A 19,586-nucleotide genomic window follows, 5' to 3' on the forward strand; every position below is an offset into this window, starting at 1 on the left:
AAAAGGCCATTAATAAATTCTCATATTTACAAAATTGAGACCACAAAATAATTTAAAATAAAATAAAAAATCCATTTAATTACGAAAATGTCATTAATGAAATCTCTTATTTACAACAATGCCACCGCACAAAAAAGAAACCAAAAAACAACTTTCGAAAACATCATATACTTGTTTTGGTTTTTCGATATCTAAGACAAGAAAAGAGACACGATTTTCGAAACAAAAAACATGAAACAGTCTTTTCAAACAAGATTTTTTGTTTTATTGTTTTTAAAATTTAAAAACTATTTTTGAAAACTGAAATCAATCAGATTTGGCTTTTGTTTTGCTCAATGGCGTGTCTTTTATTATCTTCACATCAAAATTTCATGTATTTTATGCATAAAATTATAGGAAAAACTACTTTTATGTTACGTATGATAAATTTATTTCTTACACATCCTTCGATAACTTTGTCATTTTTATTTTTTTTTCAAGTGACGGAGCCCACAAGTTTATCTCTATGATATATGAGATTAATAAAACTCTAAAATTATAATTACTACATATAATTTATATAATTTTTTTCAATTACCTAAGGTTGTTCTTGATGCTGCTACAGCAGAGCGTGTACGCATGAGTTGAATTGAGTCATCATCGACTGCTCCAAATGGCTGACGTAATTTTGAATCTAATCACGGAACCCAAGATGCCTGAATGCCTTAAACATTGATGGGTATGTTGTGGATTTTGTAGTTGTTCAGTGGCTTGGTGATTGAAGCTTGTGAGTTTGTTTCTGGGCCTATGTTGTTGATGAGTTAAAAGTTAGTAGATAAAAGCTTCTTTCATTGTTCATATGCTATTGGGATTTGGGAGGGGATTTTTAGCTGGATTTATCAATTAAAAATTAAAATAATTATATGATATGTTGTAACATAGCAACATAAATTTTATAGATTTCTTGGATTTTGATAGGTATATCACTTCTCAATGTGTAGGTATTATTGCTGCCAGAAGACATCATTTGATGCATAACTGTTACCAGTTCCTTGGTTTCTCGGTTGTCTTAGAACAGTCTTGTGCATAGTTTTTTGTGGTGAGTTAGGTCTTTCTTGGATGTACCAATGAAATCAGGCCATCAACATGGTGGAGTTGATAATACTTACACAAAGGTCTTACTGACATCACTGTCAGCAATGGTGGCTGAGACCACAACTTTTCCCATAGACCTGATCAAGACCAGGCTCCAACTCCATGGTGAGACACTTTCCTCAAGTCGTCCCACTAGTGCATTTCGAATAGGCTTAGACATTATCCGTGAACAAGGTCCTCTTGGCCTTTACAAGGGCTTGTCTCCAGCAATTATTAGACACCTATTCTACACACCTTTTCGAATTGTTGGGTATGAGCATCTGAGGAGCGTGGTTTCTGCTGACAATGGGTCACTCTCTATCATTGGCAAGGCTGTTGTTGGTGGAATCTCTGGTAGCATGGCTCAGGTGAGAACTACATGGTCTGGAATGTGTTGTATATTTATGCAGAATCCTTGTCAATTTAGTCATTTCTCTCAGTGAATATTTGTAAGATTTGTAATTGGAAATTTTTGTACGGTTTCAATTGAAAATATTTAGAGAGCGAGCTTGGAGCAGTGGTAAAACTGTTCCATTGTACTAAAAGGTTAGAGGTTCGAATCCAGAAAATAGTCTCTTTGCAAACATGCAAGGATAAGGTTGCATACAAGAATCGTCCTCATCGTTATCATCGCTAGTTGGGGTTTAATGAGGAGTGATTTTTCAATTGAAAATGTTGAGCATCAAGGTTGTAATTTAAGGATAAGAGTTCTAAGAGGGATTTTGGAGTAAAAAATAGAGAAGTTACAGCCTCAGATTCTGTTGAGAGGTTCAAGAACAGAGTTTTATGCTTTCCAAGAACACCATCTGCAAGATTTTATGAACATAGTAAAGATTATGTGGTCTTTGAACATCAGTTCTCACTTTTATGCAAGTGATTGATTTGGTATCAGGGCATGGCTTTTTTTTTCTTCTTTAAACTAATGTTTATCTTAGTTTTTAGAAGGGTTAAGCTAATAGGGCTCATCTAGGAGACTAATCAGTCCTATACATAACATTTGTCTTGTCTTGGTTCTGGTCTAGGTGATTCAACCTATAGGAGGGGACTTAACATGTCTTTCTGGTTTGCCTTTGTCATGATACAGTATACACTCCCCCTTAAGCTTAAGTTTACTAAGCTTTAAGCTTGTTACAAGTAACAAATCCACAAATATCACAGTCCATCTCAACCAAAGAACTCGGGCATCTAACAACCTTTTACCAAGTTGTAGGGATTCATGTGCTGAACTAATAGAGAATCTTTCAAATTTTCCCACCCTGTCTCGTGCTGGAGAGATAGAAGTAAAAGAATAGATTGATGGTTTCATTAATTAGATGAAAAAATAGCCATTAGATAATAAATGTCGAAGAAATATTTGCTTAGCTTTATAATAAAATGCAATTTTACGATGGTATGACATCCAACAAACAGTAAGTCAGTAACCTGGAATTTCTTTTGGGAATAATCCTTGCAGCCATAAGGTTTCAATTAACTGCTCACTTTTAATTATATTTTTCTTGGAAAATTACAATATTCTATTATTTACTATTAGTAGTACAGGTCATAGCAAGCCCAGCTGATCTTATCAAGGTGAGGATGCAAGCTGATAGCCGTATGGTGAGCCAAGTCATCAACCTAGGTATTCAGGACCATTTGATGCTTTGAACAAAATAGTTCAAGCTGAAGGATTTAAAGGACTGTGGAAGGGTGTTTTTCCTAATATCCAAAGAGCCTTCTTAGTGAACATGGGAGAATTAGCCTGTTATGATCATGCTAAACAATTTGTTATTAAAAATAGGATAGCTGAGGATAATGTTTATGCCCACACATTAGCTTCCATCATGTCAGGTCTTGCGGCAACTTCTTTAAGTTGTCCAGCTGATGTAGTGAAGACTAGAATGATGAATCAAGCAGCTAAAATGGAAAGTCAAGTCTTATATAGTAGCTCTTATGATTGCTTGGTAAAGACAGTTAAAGTTGAAGGAATAAGAGCATTGTGGAAAGGATTCTTCCCTACATGGGCAAGGCTTGGCCCATGGCAATTTGTTTTCTGGGTTTCCTATGAGAAATTTAGAAAAATTGCAGGGCTCTCTTCTTTCTAATATCAAGTTTTGGTTCATACTGGCAGACTTTTATTCATGACAAATTCACAATTCACAGCCTCCAGAGTACACACACCCAGATATCTTTCTCCTGTTTATACTATTATTTGGAAACTTCCAACTGATACATCTTTAAACTTTCAACTTATAAAGTGTTTACTCTTATTATTTATTTTTTATTGTTCATTTTAATTGAACATTGTTACAAATGTGTTTTGGGGAAATGTCTGCTGTAAAATAAAAAGTATTTTTCTCCAAAAAAATAAATTTCTTGGGGATAAAATTTACTCACAATTCTTATATAGACTAATTATATAAGTTTCTTCTTTTTTTTTTTTATAATTACCAATCGGTGTTCGAAGCCTCATTGATTCCATTAATCTGGTTTCGGATTTGAATCTCCTTACTCTCTTTAGGAATTGTAACTCTTAGAAATCGAATTTGATTATATAAGTGTTTTTGTTTCAAATAACTACTTTACAATTAAAATGATGACATGTAAATTTAAAATGATTTAATCTATGGAATTATCATTTTTGCTTTGGTGGTAGAAAAGAAGTTTTTCCCACTTAGATATAAAGTAATGAGAAAGAAAGCATAGAGGAATGAGAGAGAAAATAATAACGGGGCGTCTTTCTTTTTATGTCTCAGTGGTAGAAAAAAGAAAGTATAGAGGAATGAGAGAGAAAATAATAACAAGGCGTTTTTTTTTATGTCTCAGTGGTAAAAAAAAAATTCTATCATTGAACTAGAAATGATAACCCCTTAATTTATATAGGTTGTGTCAGTGTTAAGAAAATCGGATGGATCCGGCCGGGTTGACCTGGGAATCGGTAAACTGGTCATATAATCAGTCCGGTTGAAGTAATGGACTGGCCATGCATCAGAACCGGTGCGACCCGGTCAGTTTTCATGAAAACCGGTGACCTAGCCCGGTCACAAAAAAAAAATTCCAATTTTTTTAAAAAAATAAAAATCATAATGGACATATTTGAATATTTTTTTGTTAATTGACTTATATAAGTTATGTACCTACAACACTAATATTATCTCAATTATGTACTATGTAGAAAAATGTGATTTGATTTATAGTCAGAGATGTCGTTTTCTGAACCTAAAGTCTCGTATCACGATCATTATATTTTTTTTTTGATCTTTTATTGATATAATATGTGATTTATTATTTTTTCATATTACAATATTTGAAATTTTTATCATTTTTTGTAGATATTTGAGTATGTTTATAATTTTTTAATAAAAATTATAAAATTGCATATAATTACCAGGTTATGCGGTTGAACCAGTGACCCACTGGTTGAACTAGTGACCCAGTGACTCAATACCTCGATCGGGTCAATGACCGAGCCGGTTTTAATAACATTGGTTTGTGTAGACTAAATTTATATAAAAATTTCTCTAAGTTGGAGAGATTCTTTTTATGAAGTATTTTTACCTAAATTTTTTATTTAAGATTTGTTTGTTTGTTTTATTTTTTTGATTAAATATTAGATTTTAAAACTTTGTGGCAATTATGTAAGTTTTTTTAAAAAAAAAGGTAAAAATCTTAAAAAATGGAGCAATTTTATCACAATATTAACAACTTTGACTTCGTGATTAGAGATAATCTCAAGGTCTTTTCAAACATTTTAGGGTGATTTGTCACTTTAATGTGGCCACAAAATGGAACCAAAAAATTTCAATTTCCTCTTATGTTTTGCCCTGCATACTATAGTTTCCTCCAATGTTTTGCCCCGCATTCTATATTTCAATTTGCACATGCTCCATAAACCTTCAATATAGAAGATCTTATTTGGAAAATATAATCTAACGAACAATATTCTTTCACTAACGAAATCCCATAACATATATAAGGAACCCAATAGGAAAACTCTTCAATTCATTTACATGTGGCAAAAGGATGTAATAACAAAATCTTATTGGTCGGCGTATCGATCCTCTTCGGGTTCGATTTTCAGCTTAATTTTCAGTTTCAGCCTCATCTTCTGAATGCAATCTTTCATTTTTAAGAGGGAAAAGGAAGGGTCATATTTATACTGTTACTATTTTAAGGGAAAAGTATTTGTCATTTAAAATGACAGAAAGTTATGTCATTTTAAGAGAGATACAGACACAGAAAATTTGAATTTTAAATTAAAAAAAACCACTCACTTTCTCTCTCTCATGATTTTCATTTTTCTGTGTTTATTTCTCTCCTAAAATGACATAACTTATGTTATTTAAAATGACAAACACAAAACCATAAATAAGGAATTTATTTATTTATTTAAACAAGCTATGTATTTTTTTTTATTGTAATTTTGTTAATCCTTTTCAATACGAGGAGGGTTTTGTATTTCTAATTGATAACTATTTTTTTTTAATTTTACCCTCCTAAATTGAAATTTGCAAATTGAGTTGGACAGGTTAGTCATTTTTAGTTATTGACATTATTTATGAGAAAATTATTCAGTACAAGTTATCAGCATCGTATCAATTACTAATTTACTTGGCTTGGTAAGTAGATTACAAAACTAAGATGTTTATGACTAAGAATTTTGAAATTGCAATGTTTAGATAGTGGAATTTTGAAATTGCAATTTTTAGATATGTGCGATTGGAAGTGTCTTCCTCGCAAAGCTGCTGATAGCGAAGTGGAAGGGTCAAGGAGGAGGAGAAAGTAATCAAGATAGGCAGTTAGTGTCTATGTGACAGTATCTATATGTATTTGTCTCTGTGTATTTACGTGTAGGGATGTAAATAAGTCAGACGGACGGCCTATCAGGGTCCTACAACCTGACCTAACATCTTCTAATTGCTATCAGATTTTTGTCAATGACAATAATTTAGTTTATTTCTCTTAAATTTGTGTAAATAAATAATCAAGAGCTAAACACTCATATTTTAGAAAGCCATGAGTAATCAAATTTACCTCCACAACAGTTACAAAGTTTTTAGCTATGATTGTTTCCCCTTCGCATAAGATGTTAATATGTATTAAGAGAGACCATGGGTGAACATGGAAAAAAGAGACACATTAATCTTCTCTGATCCAAATTGATCCCAAACTAATGAGAAAAGATCCAAAGAAAACTGTAATAAGAGATGGGAGAACGTAGAAGAAAAGAGAGAAGAAATTTTTGAAATTTGGGATTTAGTGCATGTTAGGAGGTTTAACAGAGTTTGTAAAATTTTTAACAGAATTGTTGATTTGAAACAATTATAAAGTACAGGGGTCAATTGAAACAATTAATATAAGGAGATAATTCAAAACATGGTGAAAGTTCAAAGTTCAAGGAGGTTTAAAAGTAAAAGCAGGATGCGATACAAATAATTGCACATCTAACATATTGGTCAAAAAACTTTTTTTTTGTTATGAATTTTTTAATCTTTTTTAGAAAAATAAATGATAAATAGGATTTTTTGAACTTTGCTTTGATACCAAATATCGTGATCATGATATGAGAGTTAAAAAAAGGTTCGTTTTTTTTGCAGTTATTGCAGATAAGTTATCTGCAGTAAGCACAATATGATGTTATTTTGGGGCGGAAATCATGGTGTTTTTGTAATTTTAATTTATTTCAAGGTTATTATAGTCTTTATAATTATAATTTTTTAATATTTCAATCCCAAAATAACGTCGTTTTGGGAATAAATACAAATAACTTATTTGCGGTAGCTGCAGAAATTTTTTTTCGTAAAAAAAAATAAAGGGAAAAGGGAAACTATCAAATATAGCTTGTTTTATTTCAATCAGCATTAAATACTCTTAAAAAGAAAAAAAAAGGAAAATTTCCTTAAATTAAATTATCTGATTACAAATTAATCAATCTTAACACATTTAAAATAAGGAAATAATTAAAAAAAAATTCAAATCAATCCCGCTCAAAGTATATTACAAATTCGAGCCCTTGATAGATGCCATTATTTATTTTAAAGAAAATTAGAAATAAGAAAAAGAATCATGCTTTTAAAAAGTAAAGAATCAATTCTCATTTTTTTTTTTTGGTTTAATGATGAGATTTTTTTTAAATTTTTTTTGGTTTGTGAATGGGAAAAAAACAGGGTTTGTGTGTTGAAGACTTGAAGGTTATATATAAATATATATAATTGGTGGTGGTGAATGGGAAAAAGTAGAAAGGGAAATGGAAAAGGGTGAGGAGAAAAAGCAAGGGCTAGGGTTACACAGCCTTGACATTCCACTTCACATACTGTGTGGCATCATGTTAAAGCTGCCACCTAGGTCAATTATTCGTTGGAGTTACTGCAGATAAGTTATCTGCAGTAAGTCCAATACGATGTTGTTTTTGGCGGAAATCATGATGTTTTTGTAATTTTAATTTATTCCAGGGTTATAATAGTCTTTATATCTATAATTTTTTAAGATTTCAATACCAAAACGACATCGTTTTGGGAATAAATGCATATAACTTATCTGCAGTAATTGCAGAAATATTTTTTCTATATATATATATATATATGTATATATGAGATTATCATGTGATTTTTATGAACATTTTCATATGATTTTTATGAACATTTTTCATGTGTTATTAATGAAAATATTATTTCACGTGGTCTTTGTGAATAAAAAATTGGATTTGTTTTTTCTAAAGTTACTTTAGATAACTTTATCTAATGTTCATCGAAACGATGTCGTTTTGGGACAGAAATCATAATATTTTTGTAATTTTAATTTATTTCAGGGTTATAATAGTCTTTATTCATGAATGACCCAAAAATGTGTTTTGCCCTGCTTGAGACCTTAGCCACTACGGTACTACTAATACAATACAAAATTGCATCGTTGTACTACACAGTCAAAGCTCAAAAGCAAGCCAAATGAGATAATATATCCCTCCATACTTCACCTGTACACTAACCAAAGTACATAAAACCTAAATAATAGATAAAATAGACAGAAGATACAAGCAAAATCGTTGAGAATCAATGCCAAAAAAAAAAATTGGAATCTGATATAGAGTTTGATATGTGCAGAGTTTTAATTATAAAAAAATTATTGAATCTCAATACATACTTTTTTTATTGTATATAGTGAATAATATCGAATCATAAAATTTAAAAATATAATAAAAAATAATTTAAAATTATAAATTATCATATAAATTGTATTTTAAACCTTCAATTTCTCTCTCTCTTTTTGTATTGTAGCTCTTCGAAATTTTTTTCAAGAGCCTCTGTTATTTTTTTGGCTTAAATTTCTATTTTTTAAGATTTGTATCAGTTTTTCTAAGACTAAAGAGATTTGTATTAACTTGAAATTTGTTTGATTATTTTCCTAATTAATAATTAATTTTCAGATTCATTTTCAAATTTGAATGCATCATATTTAAGTTTCCTTTTCTTAATTAATAGTGATTTTATTTCCTTTCCCTAATTAATAATAGTAATTTTTCAAAAATAAGAAATTGAATTAAAAATCGTGAATCCTGATTTGATTTTGAAATTATAAATTGTGATACTATATATGATTCAAATGATACAATGATTTATGATATGATATAAGATCAATTTCGATACATACAACCGATTCGTATCGCTCAACTTTTGTATGGTATCATACAATATATATCGTGTATTGTACAATAATGAGATGAGCCAACAAAACTTCACCATCGAATAACACCTAAAAGGATAATACACTACTAAATGGAATATCTCTAACTATCAACTAGAACACCAAATAAGGATTTCTCTACCAAATTAAGCATTTTCTGACAAGATAGAAACAAAAATACTCAAAAAAGAAAGATTTTCTTGTTTGAACCTTGAAACTGGGCTTTTTGACTATTGTGCCATTTATTTAATAAAAAATTATCAACTTATCCCCGTATGAGAACTATTTAAAAAATTTGTCCTTTTTCACAAACATAACCAATTTATCTTTATTTGAGTGTTGATCAAACTGATACTAAAGTATGCTACCCACATACTCGAGTATATTTTGCGGATTGAAAGTGTTCATGTGTGCCATGAATTTATATCTGAGTATTGACACAGAGTATTCAATTAAGAGGTCGTTTGTTTGAGCTTTTTCTAAAAGTAACTTTTATCACTTTCTTATTTTAAAAGTACTTTTTACAAAAGTTAAAGCTATTTATATTTTTATAAAAATATCTAATTTTTGAAAAAATATTTGGCTTTTGACTTCTGCTTTTCTTAGAAGTTAAAAATTTTAGCTTCTGAAAAAGTAGGTTTTTGACCTTTTTTGTGACTTCTCCTTTTTTTTAAAGGAGACATCCAAACGAACTAAAAACGAGAAGTGCTTTTTTTCTTAAAAAAAGCAACTTTTGAAGAAAAAAAAGCTCATCCAAACGGCCCCTAAATACTCCAGTATCATACGCTGATACTTGAATATTTATCGGCCAGAGATTCTAATATAAGTGGATTTCGGCGTCATTTGTCATTGGGGAGAGGTTGTAATTATTACTTCTTCTTTTTTCTTATTACTTGTTACTACCAAATCTTAACAGTTGATTTCTGTCAATCTAACGATTATAATTTATTAAAATTAATAATTAATTAATAAGTGTGACCCGATAAATTATAACTGTTAGATTGGCGGAAATCAACGGTTAAAATTTAATAGTAACAAGTAGTAAGAAAAAAAGTAGTAATTATAACATTTCCTTTGTCATTGACTTGTTTTCTCATCTCTATTCTTTGCTTTAGCTTAATATTTAAAAATTTAAGACAGTTATATAAGTTTTTTTTAAAAAGTAAAAATCATGAAAAATGGAGCAATTTTAACACAATTTCGAGATTTTCTGACTTTGTGATTAAATTTCAACTTCCTACCGACAACAAATGGAAGAAGGTGGTAACATTTTCTTTGATTTTTTTAAAACACTCTTGCCTTGTCTTGTCAACAAAATAATCATCTAAGTCACTCCTATAACTGCGAGATGCTTGTGCAGGTTGATGTTTTACCCCGCATACTATAATTCAATTTGCACATGCTCCATGTATTGAAGATCTTATTTGGAAAGTATAATCTAATGAACAACATTCTTAAACTAACGAAGGAATCCAAATAGGAAAACTCTTCAACAATTCATTTACATGTGGCAAAATGGATTTTATACTTGTCCAGTTATATTGCTTAATCCAAAGCCCAAACCTGCAGCGAGAATCCATGAAGAAAATTTGAGTTACTGGAAAAGAAGAAGCTTAGATTTGTAATATCATTCATAATCAGGGCCTAACCTGAATCTTGCCATCAGAGGAACCAACAAAAAGCATCATACCATCTGTATCTGATATTAATGATGTGATTTTTGTGTGACCACCAGCCATTTTGATGGAAGCAACCCGGGTGAACTTATCTTTTAGCCAAACCTCAATGGTGCCAAATTTTGTACCAGCAAATATGAAGTCGCTGTTGATGGCTATGCGATGGATATCAAGTCCAGTTGAGAGTGATCCCACTACCATTTTGGTGGAAAGTGAAAATACCTTGCATCAATTTGAAGGAAAATTTTAGTTCATCTAGCAAGGATGTTTGCTTATCTGTAATGAAAATAACTTTGGTATAGTACTAGAATTGGCATTTTACCTTTCCTGCAGTTGCATCAACAGAAGAACCACAAGCAAAGAGGAAACCATCATGAATTTGAAGGGAGTGTATGGTTTGTTTTCCCAACAATTTTCTTGTACCAGAGCAGAATGAATTTGATGTATATTTGGACAAGTCAACCTCCTGCCATTATTCACCCCCATAATTTTTAACAAAGATGGACAATTTCCAAAGAAGATTTTGCATGTGTTGCTGGAGTGGCATGTTTTGTATATGGAAAGAAGAACAAATGGATCTTAACTCTTAAGCAATGTTTGTTGGTTGGTTTACTTCAGCTAAAGGCACAACAAGAATATGAAGCAATGTAGAAAGATGCTTACCTGAATGCTGTAACCAGAGCAACCACAATACAGTTTGTCCCCAGCAACAGCAAGGCATTTCACATATTTGTTGAAATTGATGAGCTTTGGAGCCTCAGACCAATTGAAAACCTGTAACATTTCAAATTTCGTTAGTTTTATCTTTATGATGAAACTTCATTTCTATGAGTTTTTGAAGCAACATATTAGGCTTGCCTTAACTCCAGTTCCTTGAGATACATAGCATGCCAATTTAGCATTGGCTGTCAGCTCATACACTGGCTCCTTAACATCATGAACATCTATACATTTAATCTCATCTGGTTTAATCGTCCAAATCTGTACATAAGAAGTATTATTCAGTGGTGCATATTCAATACTACAATCAAGGTAGAGGATAAAAAAAAAAATAGATGCTAGAATTTAACATTAATTCGTATGCCCAACAAAATATTGGTTAACTAAGTATCAGACCAAATTTTCTTGGGACATAGCAAGATAAGTTACCCTGATGGTTTTGTCTAAGGAGCCACTGTAAAGTCTATCAACTGAAGAACAGAGAGATGTTACTGCTTTTGTGTGCTCATGAGTTTCTTGAATCACTCTTGGTATTCTCTTCCTTGTATCCCATACCTAGTAGGAAGATATTAAGTGGTACTGTTAATTAAGACTAAATATCTAGACACAAGCACACAACCACATTGTTTCTAATTGTTAGGACATTCTACCTTGATAGTTCCATCTGAGTGTCCACTCAAGACCTGACCGTTCAGGTAAAGCAAAGAAAGCACCTCACCATTTGAGCTCAAATCTAACTCAACAACTTCTTTACAACTCCACAACTCTGTCTATAAAAAGAGAATTAAAATAGTTACTTTTCTAAACAAATATATTAAATGAAATGAACCATATCCAAAATCACCATTCCACTCACCACATCAACAGATTTCAAGTTTAGTAAGGCTTTCATAATATCAACTGCCACCACTGAATATTTCCTCAGCTTCCTCAAAGTTCTATAGATGCTTTTAGCATAAACTCCAAGTGCTTCTTGAGCAACTAAAACATTGACATTTTTCATTTTAGTGCTCCTTTGTTTAATAGAACACGCAGATAATATGTACTATTATTATTATAAATAAACCTACTTGGATCACTAATGAAAGTCTTTAAAGCTAGGGCAGCAAGGATCTTTTCCTCCAGGTTCTTGGATGACTGGAGGACATTTATAAGTTCTTCAAGCAAGGACTTGCGAGCAACTTCCCTTACACCAGTATCAGGAAGAGTAGGGAGCATCTGTGTAAGCCATGTAACAAGAACAAGGCTAGATTTTGCCATCTTTAAGGAGTTACTTCTTAGACATTCTTCCAAAGCTTGAAATATTGAACCATTTTCATGGTTGCAAAGTACAAAAGCTACCCTTTTCTGCCAAGAGTTCATAGCATTTTTCTCATCCTCCTATGTAAGAAAATTTCTTGTTAGTGAAGAGAAATCAATAATCAACCAAACCCAAAAGAACAATCAAAATGTCACGTAGCCCCAAACCATTGTTTCCATCAAATCATTGTCATACTGTCCCGACTGCTCGGCCTTCATTAAAGCATTGTAAGGTTGATCAAATCCTGCAGTCTTGAGCAACCAAGCTTCAGTATATGACTTTCCTGAGGAAGTGACATGTCCTATAAGAAATAGCAAAGCATCTAAAGCCTTCATTTGAGTATTTGAGAAGTCCTTTTGCCAAAGTGCTTCTATGAGTGTCTCTATAGCTTCTTCCCTGTAAATGCTCATCTTTCGTGGCTCAACCTGAAGATTTGACAAGAAAAATAAATAAATATTGAGGCAACAGGAGAGCATAAATTACATTTTAGTGACAAGAAATTGATTTCAATAGGCTAACCAGAAGATCAAGCTGAAGAAGAAGACTGGCAACAGCAAGTTGATGCTCCATTGGAGCCATCTGAAGATATACAAGAAATGTATGCATTGTACTGAATGCTCCTTCATCCTTGATTATCTGCAATATCTGGTTGCAGAACGTCCTTCTGTAACAGCATAAAAAATAATAATAATGAAAAATTCTAGAATTAGGGATGGAAGAGGAATAGCACAACAGTACATTTTGTCACAAAGCATGCCTTCACTGTTTAATATAATAAAGGCAAACTACTGTAAAGTAAAATGTGGGGAATGTTTCTTGTTGATTTAGTTTCTCCAGTTTATAGTTCAAACATAGATGTGATACTGTGATACTTCTCAGATGAATAAGAATATGGTTTCTATCTTTTTCTAACAGGAAACGTCGAGGGACTAGACTCCAGTTATCCATCTCCAAAATATTGAACAAGATGAAAATAATAACAGATCAATTAATGTTTCATTTTAGAGTAAATAACTGAAGAGAAAGGAAGATTAAGATAAAGGTTGTGATAGGCGAGCTGCAAGCTTACCTATTCAACTGAACCAGTTCTGAGAGAAACTCCACACAGATGCCTCTCACACTATCATTTCCAGCATGAAATAATTCAAGAACAGGAGATAATTCTATTCTGCTTGCTATTAAGCTCTTGCAACCTTTTTCAACTTGCATACAACACAAAAGTATGGAAACAACAGACCTCCTTCCTTCCATCCTCTCCAAATACTTTGCTAAGGCTGGAATTCCATTTGCTGAAATAACACTCAAAGCATTAAGGGACCTGCTATATTCATCCCCTCCAATTAAAATTTGCTCAAGAATTGCTAAGGAAGCATCTTTTGGGTCTATAACTAACTGAAAATCATCTAACTCTTCACTTTTGTTCTGGATCACCTGGACAAGAGAGGGTATAAGTTCATGTGCTGAAAGCTGAGCAAAAACTGGCCTTATTTGATAAATAAGAAGAGCAGCCTCAGCCAAACCATTCTTGAGTAGAGTAGCCAAGCAATCAAAATCAGAATCTACACTGTTAAGTGTTTCTCCAACACTTTCATCTGCGAAAATTAGCTCGGAAAGAATATAAATTGATGTTCTCAGAACTTCTCTATTCACAGAAGCTGAAAGTATTTCCACTAAACCACTTATGATAGTTGGCTTTGATAAATAAGAATGAATCTGAGGATCAGTCTGTGAATCTTTCCATAATCTTGCTATTTCCAATACAGCTTCTTCACATTCTTGCAGGTTTTCTGATGTACAAAGACTTGAAATGTAAGGTTTCAAGGAATTCATAATTGTTTCTACTGCAGCTTGAGATAGCACACTAGTTGGAGATGTTGCCACAGCAACCCGCATAAATCTTTTGCTCCTTTGTTTAATATAATCTCCTTTGTTCTTGTGACTTGGTGAATCAGTTGTTCTTTGTGTAAGGGAGAGCATTGGGATGTCTTTTGCAGCTGGAGAACAGGAAGAAGCCCTTGGTGTGTTAGAATTGGAGAATTCTTGAGTTAGTTCAGGATGCTGTTCTTTCCAAGATGTTATTAATCTCTTCAAAACATAGTTTGTTTTGGGTAATGTGCTTGCAGATAGAAGCTGTCGTGTGATGGGACATGTTGTGTTTCCTGTTTTGAGCCACTCTAGAATTGCTTTTCTTTCAAAGGTCTGGCCTGTTTCAAGGGTGACAGGATCACAAAATATCTGACCTGTGATTGGGCAAACAAAATCTTTGGGTGGTTTTGATCCAATAGTTAGCTTCTCTAATTTTGATAATGAAATGCTGCTTTGATATCCATCATCACTTTCACAAAGGGAACTGCAAACTCAAAAGATATTTAAACATTAGTAGGGAAATCATATATTTTACTTGTCACAAGCTCAAATATTATAATAAGAACAATAAGAGCATCCTATACTATATCATAAACAAATAAAAAAAAAAATGGTGATTACCTGTCATTAAGTACCGGGTTATTCTCATTGTCATGATTCATACTTGGTGTTTGGTTATAGTTTTTCCTCTGATTATTCTTCAAAACCTATCTTCCAGAGAAGTGTTACATAGTTGAACTTTTAAAATATAGTAATTACACCTAGCAAAAGTAATATTAACAAATGGGGTTATATAGATCTTATCTAAGACATACCATCACTTCGTTATCAGAGTTGAAATTGTGATCAGTGCTCATGTCTGGAGATAATGATAGAGAGTCAGAAATAGTCGAGTCCCTGAAACGACTAGACAGTAAGCGCAAAGACTTGGTTTCTCTTTTACTTCGAATATCAGGATTTGTGGATGAGTTATTTGGAGCAGTTCTTGGGGAATCTAAGGGAGAAAAGGTATTAGGAGAATGTATTTGATTCTTCTGGTTTGATAGATTCACTGAAGCAGTTCTAGGGGAATCTAAGGGAGAGAAGGTATTAGGAGAAAGTATTTGATTCTTCCGGTTTGAAAGATTCACAGGAGCAGCTTTTGGAGAATCTAAGGGAGAGAAGATATTAGGAGAATGTATTTGATTCTTATTGTTTGATAGATGCACTTTTGGCACAGTATCCTCATCCTTGATCATCTCCTTTCCAGGTGAGAAAACATTGTTTTTGTTATCAGAATCCACAGATGCATCATCAAGCTCAGAATCTGAATCATCTTCATTCTCTTCAATGATGCTCTCCTGCACATGAAAAAATTTATCATAAGGCCTATACATATATGTTACTCTAAATCCATGCATCAAAAGCTATATTATTAGCAACAATTATATCACCTTAGCACCCCATATGGATGATTTCTCCACCTTTGAATGGCTGGAAGTTAAATTCTCTCTGCTGAAATTCGGCATCCAAAAAGTAAAGGTATTATGAGGCTCAAATGAAATAAAATGTATGCTGAACTTTCTTGAGCTAAATACTCAGACCAATATAACAAACTTTTTGGTGCTGAATTATAAAACACATGCACAAGCACATTGCAGAACACAAAACAAGCACATGAGCACAAGTTCAAAGAATTCAAATTTACACGAGTATGAACTCTTACCTAATTGTTTCATTTACACCATCTTTAGCTCTTGATGTCAAGGAAAACCCTGCACTCTTGGGCAAAATAGGACCAAATTTTACATAATCAGGAATAGACATGCTCAACTCATGCAAAGGAGTCATTGGGGGCTCAACAATTGGAAACATAGGAACCACCTTCTTGCTTGAATTGGAATCAGAGTTCATGCAATCGTTATAATATTTTGCATATAGCCTTGTGTTTTCATCCAATGACTCTCCATAAAGCTGTTCCAGCTTTTGCAATTTATCTAATTGATGTGGCCTCATAGAAAATACAAAAGACTCATTGAAAAATTGATCAAAATCAGCTGTAAAGGACAAATCAGAAGAGTCAGGTATCACTTCCATCATAAGCTTGTGCCTCTCCTCTGAATACCACCCCACAATTGAGCTCATGTGTGGAAGAAACAGGTTTTTCCATAGTTCAGGAGCAAAGTCAATCCGAGAGAAAAAAGGATCAACAATAAACATCTCAAGAACATGAAAAATACAATTCTTAATATTGTTCCTCAACTTCCATAGGAAGGATAGATTTAAGTGTGCCCAAGCTGAGAGGTAGAAGTTTGGAACTCCAGCAGTTTTTTGTTTAGGATTCAACATTGCACAAACTTGCAACATCTTCTCAGCATAATCTAGTCTTGCAAGCTTGGTTTCCATATTATATGTATTGATAGCTTCTTCAAGGGCTTCAATACCCCAATCCAGATTTGCTAATACTGCTTGATCAGAGTACTCCACCTCAGTGTCTTTGTCACAACTTCCATCTTCAGCTGCTAACCTCTCTGCACACTGTTCTTTGTGTTGGGTTCTTTGTTCTTTGTTGATTAACCGATCCTGAATGAAACTATCAACAGTTGTAGTCAAGAATCTAACAATATCCTTCTGGTCCATTGTGAATCTGAAGTTTCCTGCCATCTGTCAGGTGCAATCACAATAAAAAAAAAAAAACTTAATGGAACTTTTCTCAAAAAAGTTAAAAAACTTAACACAAGAAGAACCCATAATCTGTACACTCGGAAAGAACACTATCACACCAATAAGATTTCATGTTGCAACCAAACAGTTGAAGAAAAAAACAAAGAACATAAACGGAACCAAAAAAGTCAAGTTAGTATTTGCAACAAAAATCAGAATTTCTAAGTCAAAACATATATAATTTCAAGGACAGCCAGAGCTTAATAATGGTCAAGATTAATGTGTAAAGGACATGAATTCCCTAAGGCCATAATGATTAAGAAAACATAGTAACATTTCTATTATATAAAAACTTTATACGAACAGATAACATCAAGGTGTTTACCATGCCTTTTTGTATCAAGTACTTTTGTCATACAACACTGAATAATCTATCCCTATAGGAAGAAATGTATATATATTAGCACATGCAAAAGTTGACCAACTAAACAAACAGCAAAAAAAATAAAAAAAATAGTTATCTTTGATACCTTATAAAAAAGTTAACCCACCATTATAAATATCACTCAGTATATAATCATCATACATCAAGTCAGAATCTAAAAGGGTACAAGAATCAAAGCATAAACCTGATTCAGATAACCCCAGATTAGATCTTTGACCTTAGCTTCTCCCTCCCTTCTTATCTTCAACCACTACAGCTTTCAACTCAGATCCTTGACAACATGCCACTGACATCCCATCTTCAAATTTTCCAGTGTAACGATGAGGGTGTTATGGCATGCTTGTGACAGTGATGATGGTGGCGGTGGTGGTTATACGTATAGTTGCACTCTTAGAACAACTCAAATTCTGAAACCAACTATTTTTGACAAGAGACTTTGACTTTAGTTTTGATCAAAGAATTGAAGAAGGTTTTTTTTAAGATGAACGTGAATAATAAGCCAACATGTTGAGGAGAACAAGTCCTTGTGAGAGTTAACGTTTCCAACAAGAACAAAAAGAAAAAATCAGGAAAGGGAAAGAGAGAGAGAAGACTAAGCGTTTCTAAATGGTACAAAAGGTTGGAAATAGCTATGCCGGCATAGAATGCGGGTTACGTGATGAGAGAAGCAAGGCATGTATTATTATATTATGCAAAGGTCAAGGTGCTTATATTTTATGCTTATATTATTAGCAAATGATTGGTTACCGATTTGTATATACATCGACAAAAACTAGCAATCGTTGGCCTTTCGGTTTTGAACTGGACATGCTTGAAAGGAGTGAAACAATCCTTTTAGCTTTAGGACACATCAAACCACACCACCCCAAATGTCAATTACACTCTCTTCTTTGTTTTATTTTTATTTTTTTTGTTTTCCAATATATTTTTAGCTTTTGGAGTGTCTTTTCCGATTTCAATATGTGCGGCAAAACTCTTTGTATCAAGTTTTAATACAATTTGTTTTCACTATGTTTGCATGGGAAAAATCTTCTGTTCGATCTACCGATTCATTGAAGTTCAGTATATCTATGGTTTATTTATTTTAGGATATATAGGCAGATCTTGTGCAAATTTTTAATTACTAAGAATCCGCCTATGAATCATAATATAATTAAAGGGTTATATTTATCTTATCTTATAGGAAAATAGCTATTTTATGTTGTAGAAATAAAATGACAAGTGAGACTTCCTTATAAGTGGGACCCACATGTAAGGGAGAGAAAAAAAAAAAAATGTGAGACCCACGTCCACTTTATATGTATAGCTATATAGGAAAATTATTTATCTTATGCAACATAAGATAAATATAATCCATAAATAAATTACCCTTTCACTGAACTCAAAATGACAAAGTTTTCTCGTTTGCCATGACTTAAACTCAAAATCACGGTTAATTTGGAACAGCCCTTATCAGTTAAATTTCGACTTGGATATATTTTCCCCTTCTGGTTTGTGAAAAACAAATTTTGGATATGTTCTCACTATAGACTAATAAAACAAAATTTGCTGCCACAAGATATAAATTAAACTAAACAACAAACGAATCTCAGATAACAGACTAAATGAGTTAGGAACATGACATGCTACCAATCGTTTTTTTGTTTTCTTTTTTTAAATTGCATATAGAATGATAGACTCGATATACGGAATAAAAAAAAACCATTTAACGTGTTATATGTAAGGGTCGACTAAAAATGAAGGTCAGAATTTGAGGAATCATTTTTTAATACAATTTTTTACAAATAAAACTAATTTATGAATTTTTCCTTTCCAATTTTTACGTTCTACGAAACTTAGACTAACAAATTATTATCAATTTGTACTCAATTTTTTCATTCAAGAAAGTTAAAGGATGGTGAGTGAGACCAATGTTATGAAACCTGACTCGACCTGATTAGGTAGATCCGAAATTCGGCGATTTGGTTATTGAATCGGTTTGAGTCAAGTATAGGATTGGCCATAATCGGATCCGGTCAAAATTCGGCCAAAATTGATGACCCGGTCTAGTTATGCATTTTTATAATAAAAAAAAAAATCAAAAATCAAAATTATTTCATTTTGTCAGAAAAAATGTAGAATTCAATTTAATTTTTTTGTAATTTTATTTGCTAGTAGTATACTCTTC

The 19,586-nt window shown here is 32.5% G+C and overlaps 1 protein-coding gene and 1 pseudogene across 1 annotated transcript; one reads left to right on the forward strand and one right to left on the reverse strand.

Annotated features, from left to right (window-relative positions):
* The first annotated feature begins 1,032 nt into the window (after positions 1 to 1,032).
* Positions 1,033 to 3,265, forward strand: LOC133284536 (mitochondrial uncoupling protein 3-like; annotated as a pseudogene).
* Positions 3,266 to 10,256: 6,991 nt separating this feature from the next.
* On the reverse strand, positions 10,257 to 16,974 carry LOC133284529 (putative E3 ubiquitin-protein ligase LIN-1). The gene is made up of 17 exons (XM_061481564.1): positions 16,037 to 16,974; positions 15,765 to 15,822; positions 15,497 to 15,671; positions 15,147 to 15,337; positions 14,953 to 15,038; positions 13,535 to 14,815; positions 12,985 to 13,129; positions 12,633 to 12,890; positions 12,236 to 12,545; positions 12,022 to 12,146; positions 11,816 to 11,935; positions 11,595 to 11,720; positions 11,304 to 11,426; positions 11,109 to 11,219; positions 10,768 to 10,911; positions 10,419 to 10,667; positions 10,257 to 10,332 (listed from the first exon to the last, which is right to left on the reverse strand). Exons 1-17 carry the CDS (start codon positions 16,972 to 16,974, stop codon positions 10,315 to 10,317), a joined length of 4,458 nt encoding a protein of 1,485 aa, XP_061337548.1. The 3' UTR covers positions 10,257 to 10,314.
* Positions 16,975 to 19,586: the final 2,612 nt, after the last annotated feature.

This window comes from Gastrolobium bilobum, unplaced genomic scaffold, assembly GCF_033153095.1.
Source record: "Gastrolobium bilobum isolate Gb01-03AN ecotype WA unplaced genomic scaffold, APGP_CSIRO_Gbil_v1 utg7094, whole genome shotgun sequence".
Lineage (NCBI taxonomy): Eukaryota > Viridiplantae > Streptophyta > Magnoliopsida > Fabales > Fabaceae > Gastrolobium > Gastrolobium bilobum.

Excerpts from the sequence above, each read along its gene's own strand:
- LOC133284529 (XM_061481564.1), bottom strand. The coding sequence starts at position 16,974 with ATGGCAGGAAACTTCAGATTCACAATGGACCAGAAGGATATTGTTAGA. Across the intron at positions 15,823-16,036 it reads GGTGTAAATGAAACAATTAG|AGAGAATTTAACTTCCAGCC; the intron begins GTAAGAGTTCAT and ends GAATTTCAGCAG. Across the intron at positions 11,427-11,594 it reads CCTTAGACAAAACCATCAGG|ATTTGGACGATTAAACCAGA; the intron begins GTAACTTATCTT and ends TCTTATGTACAG.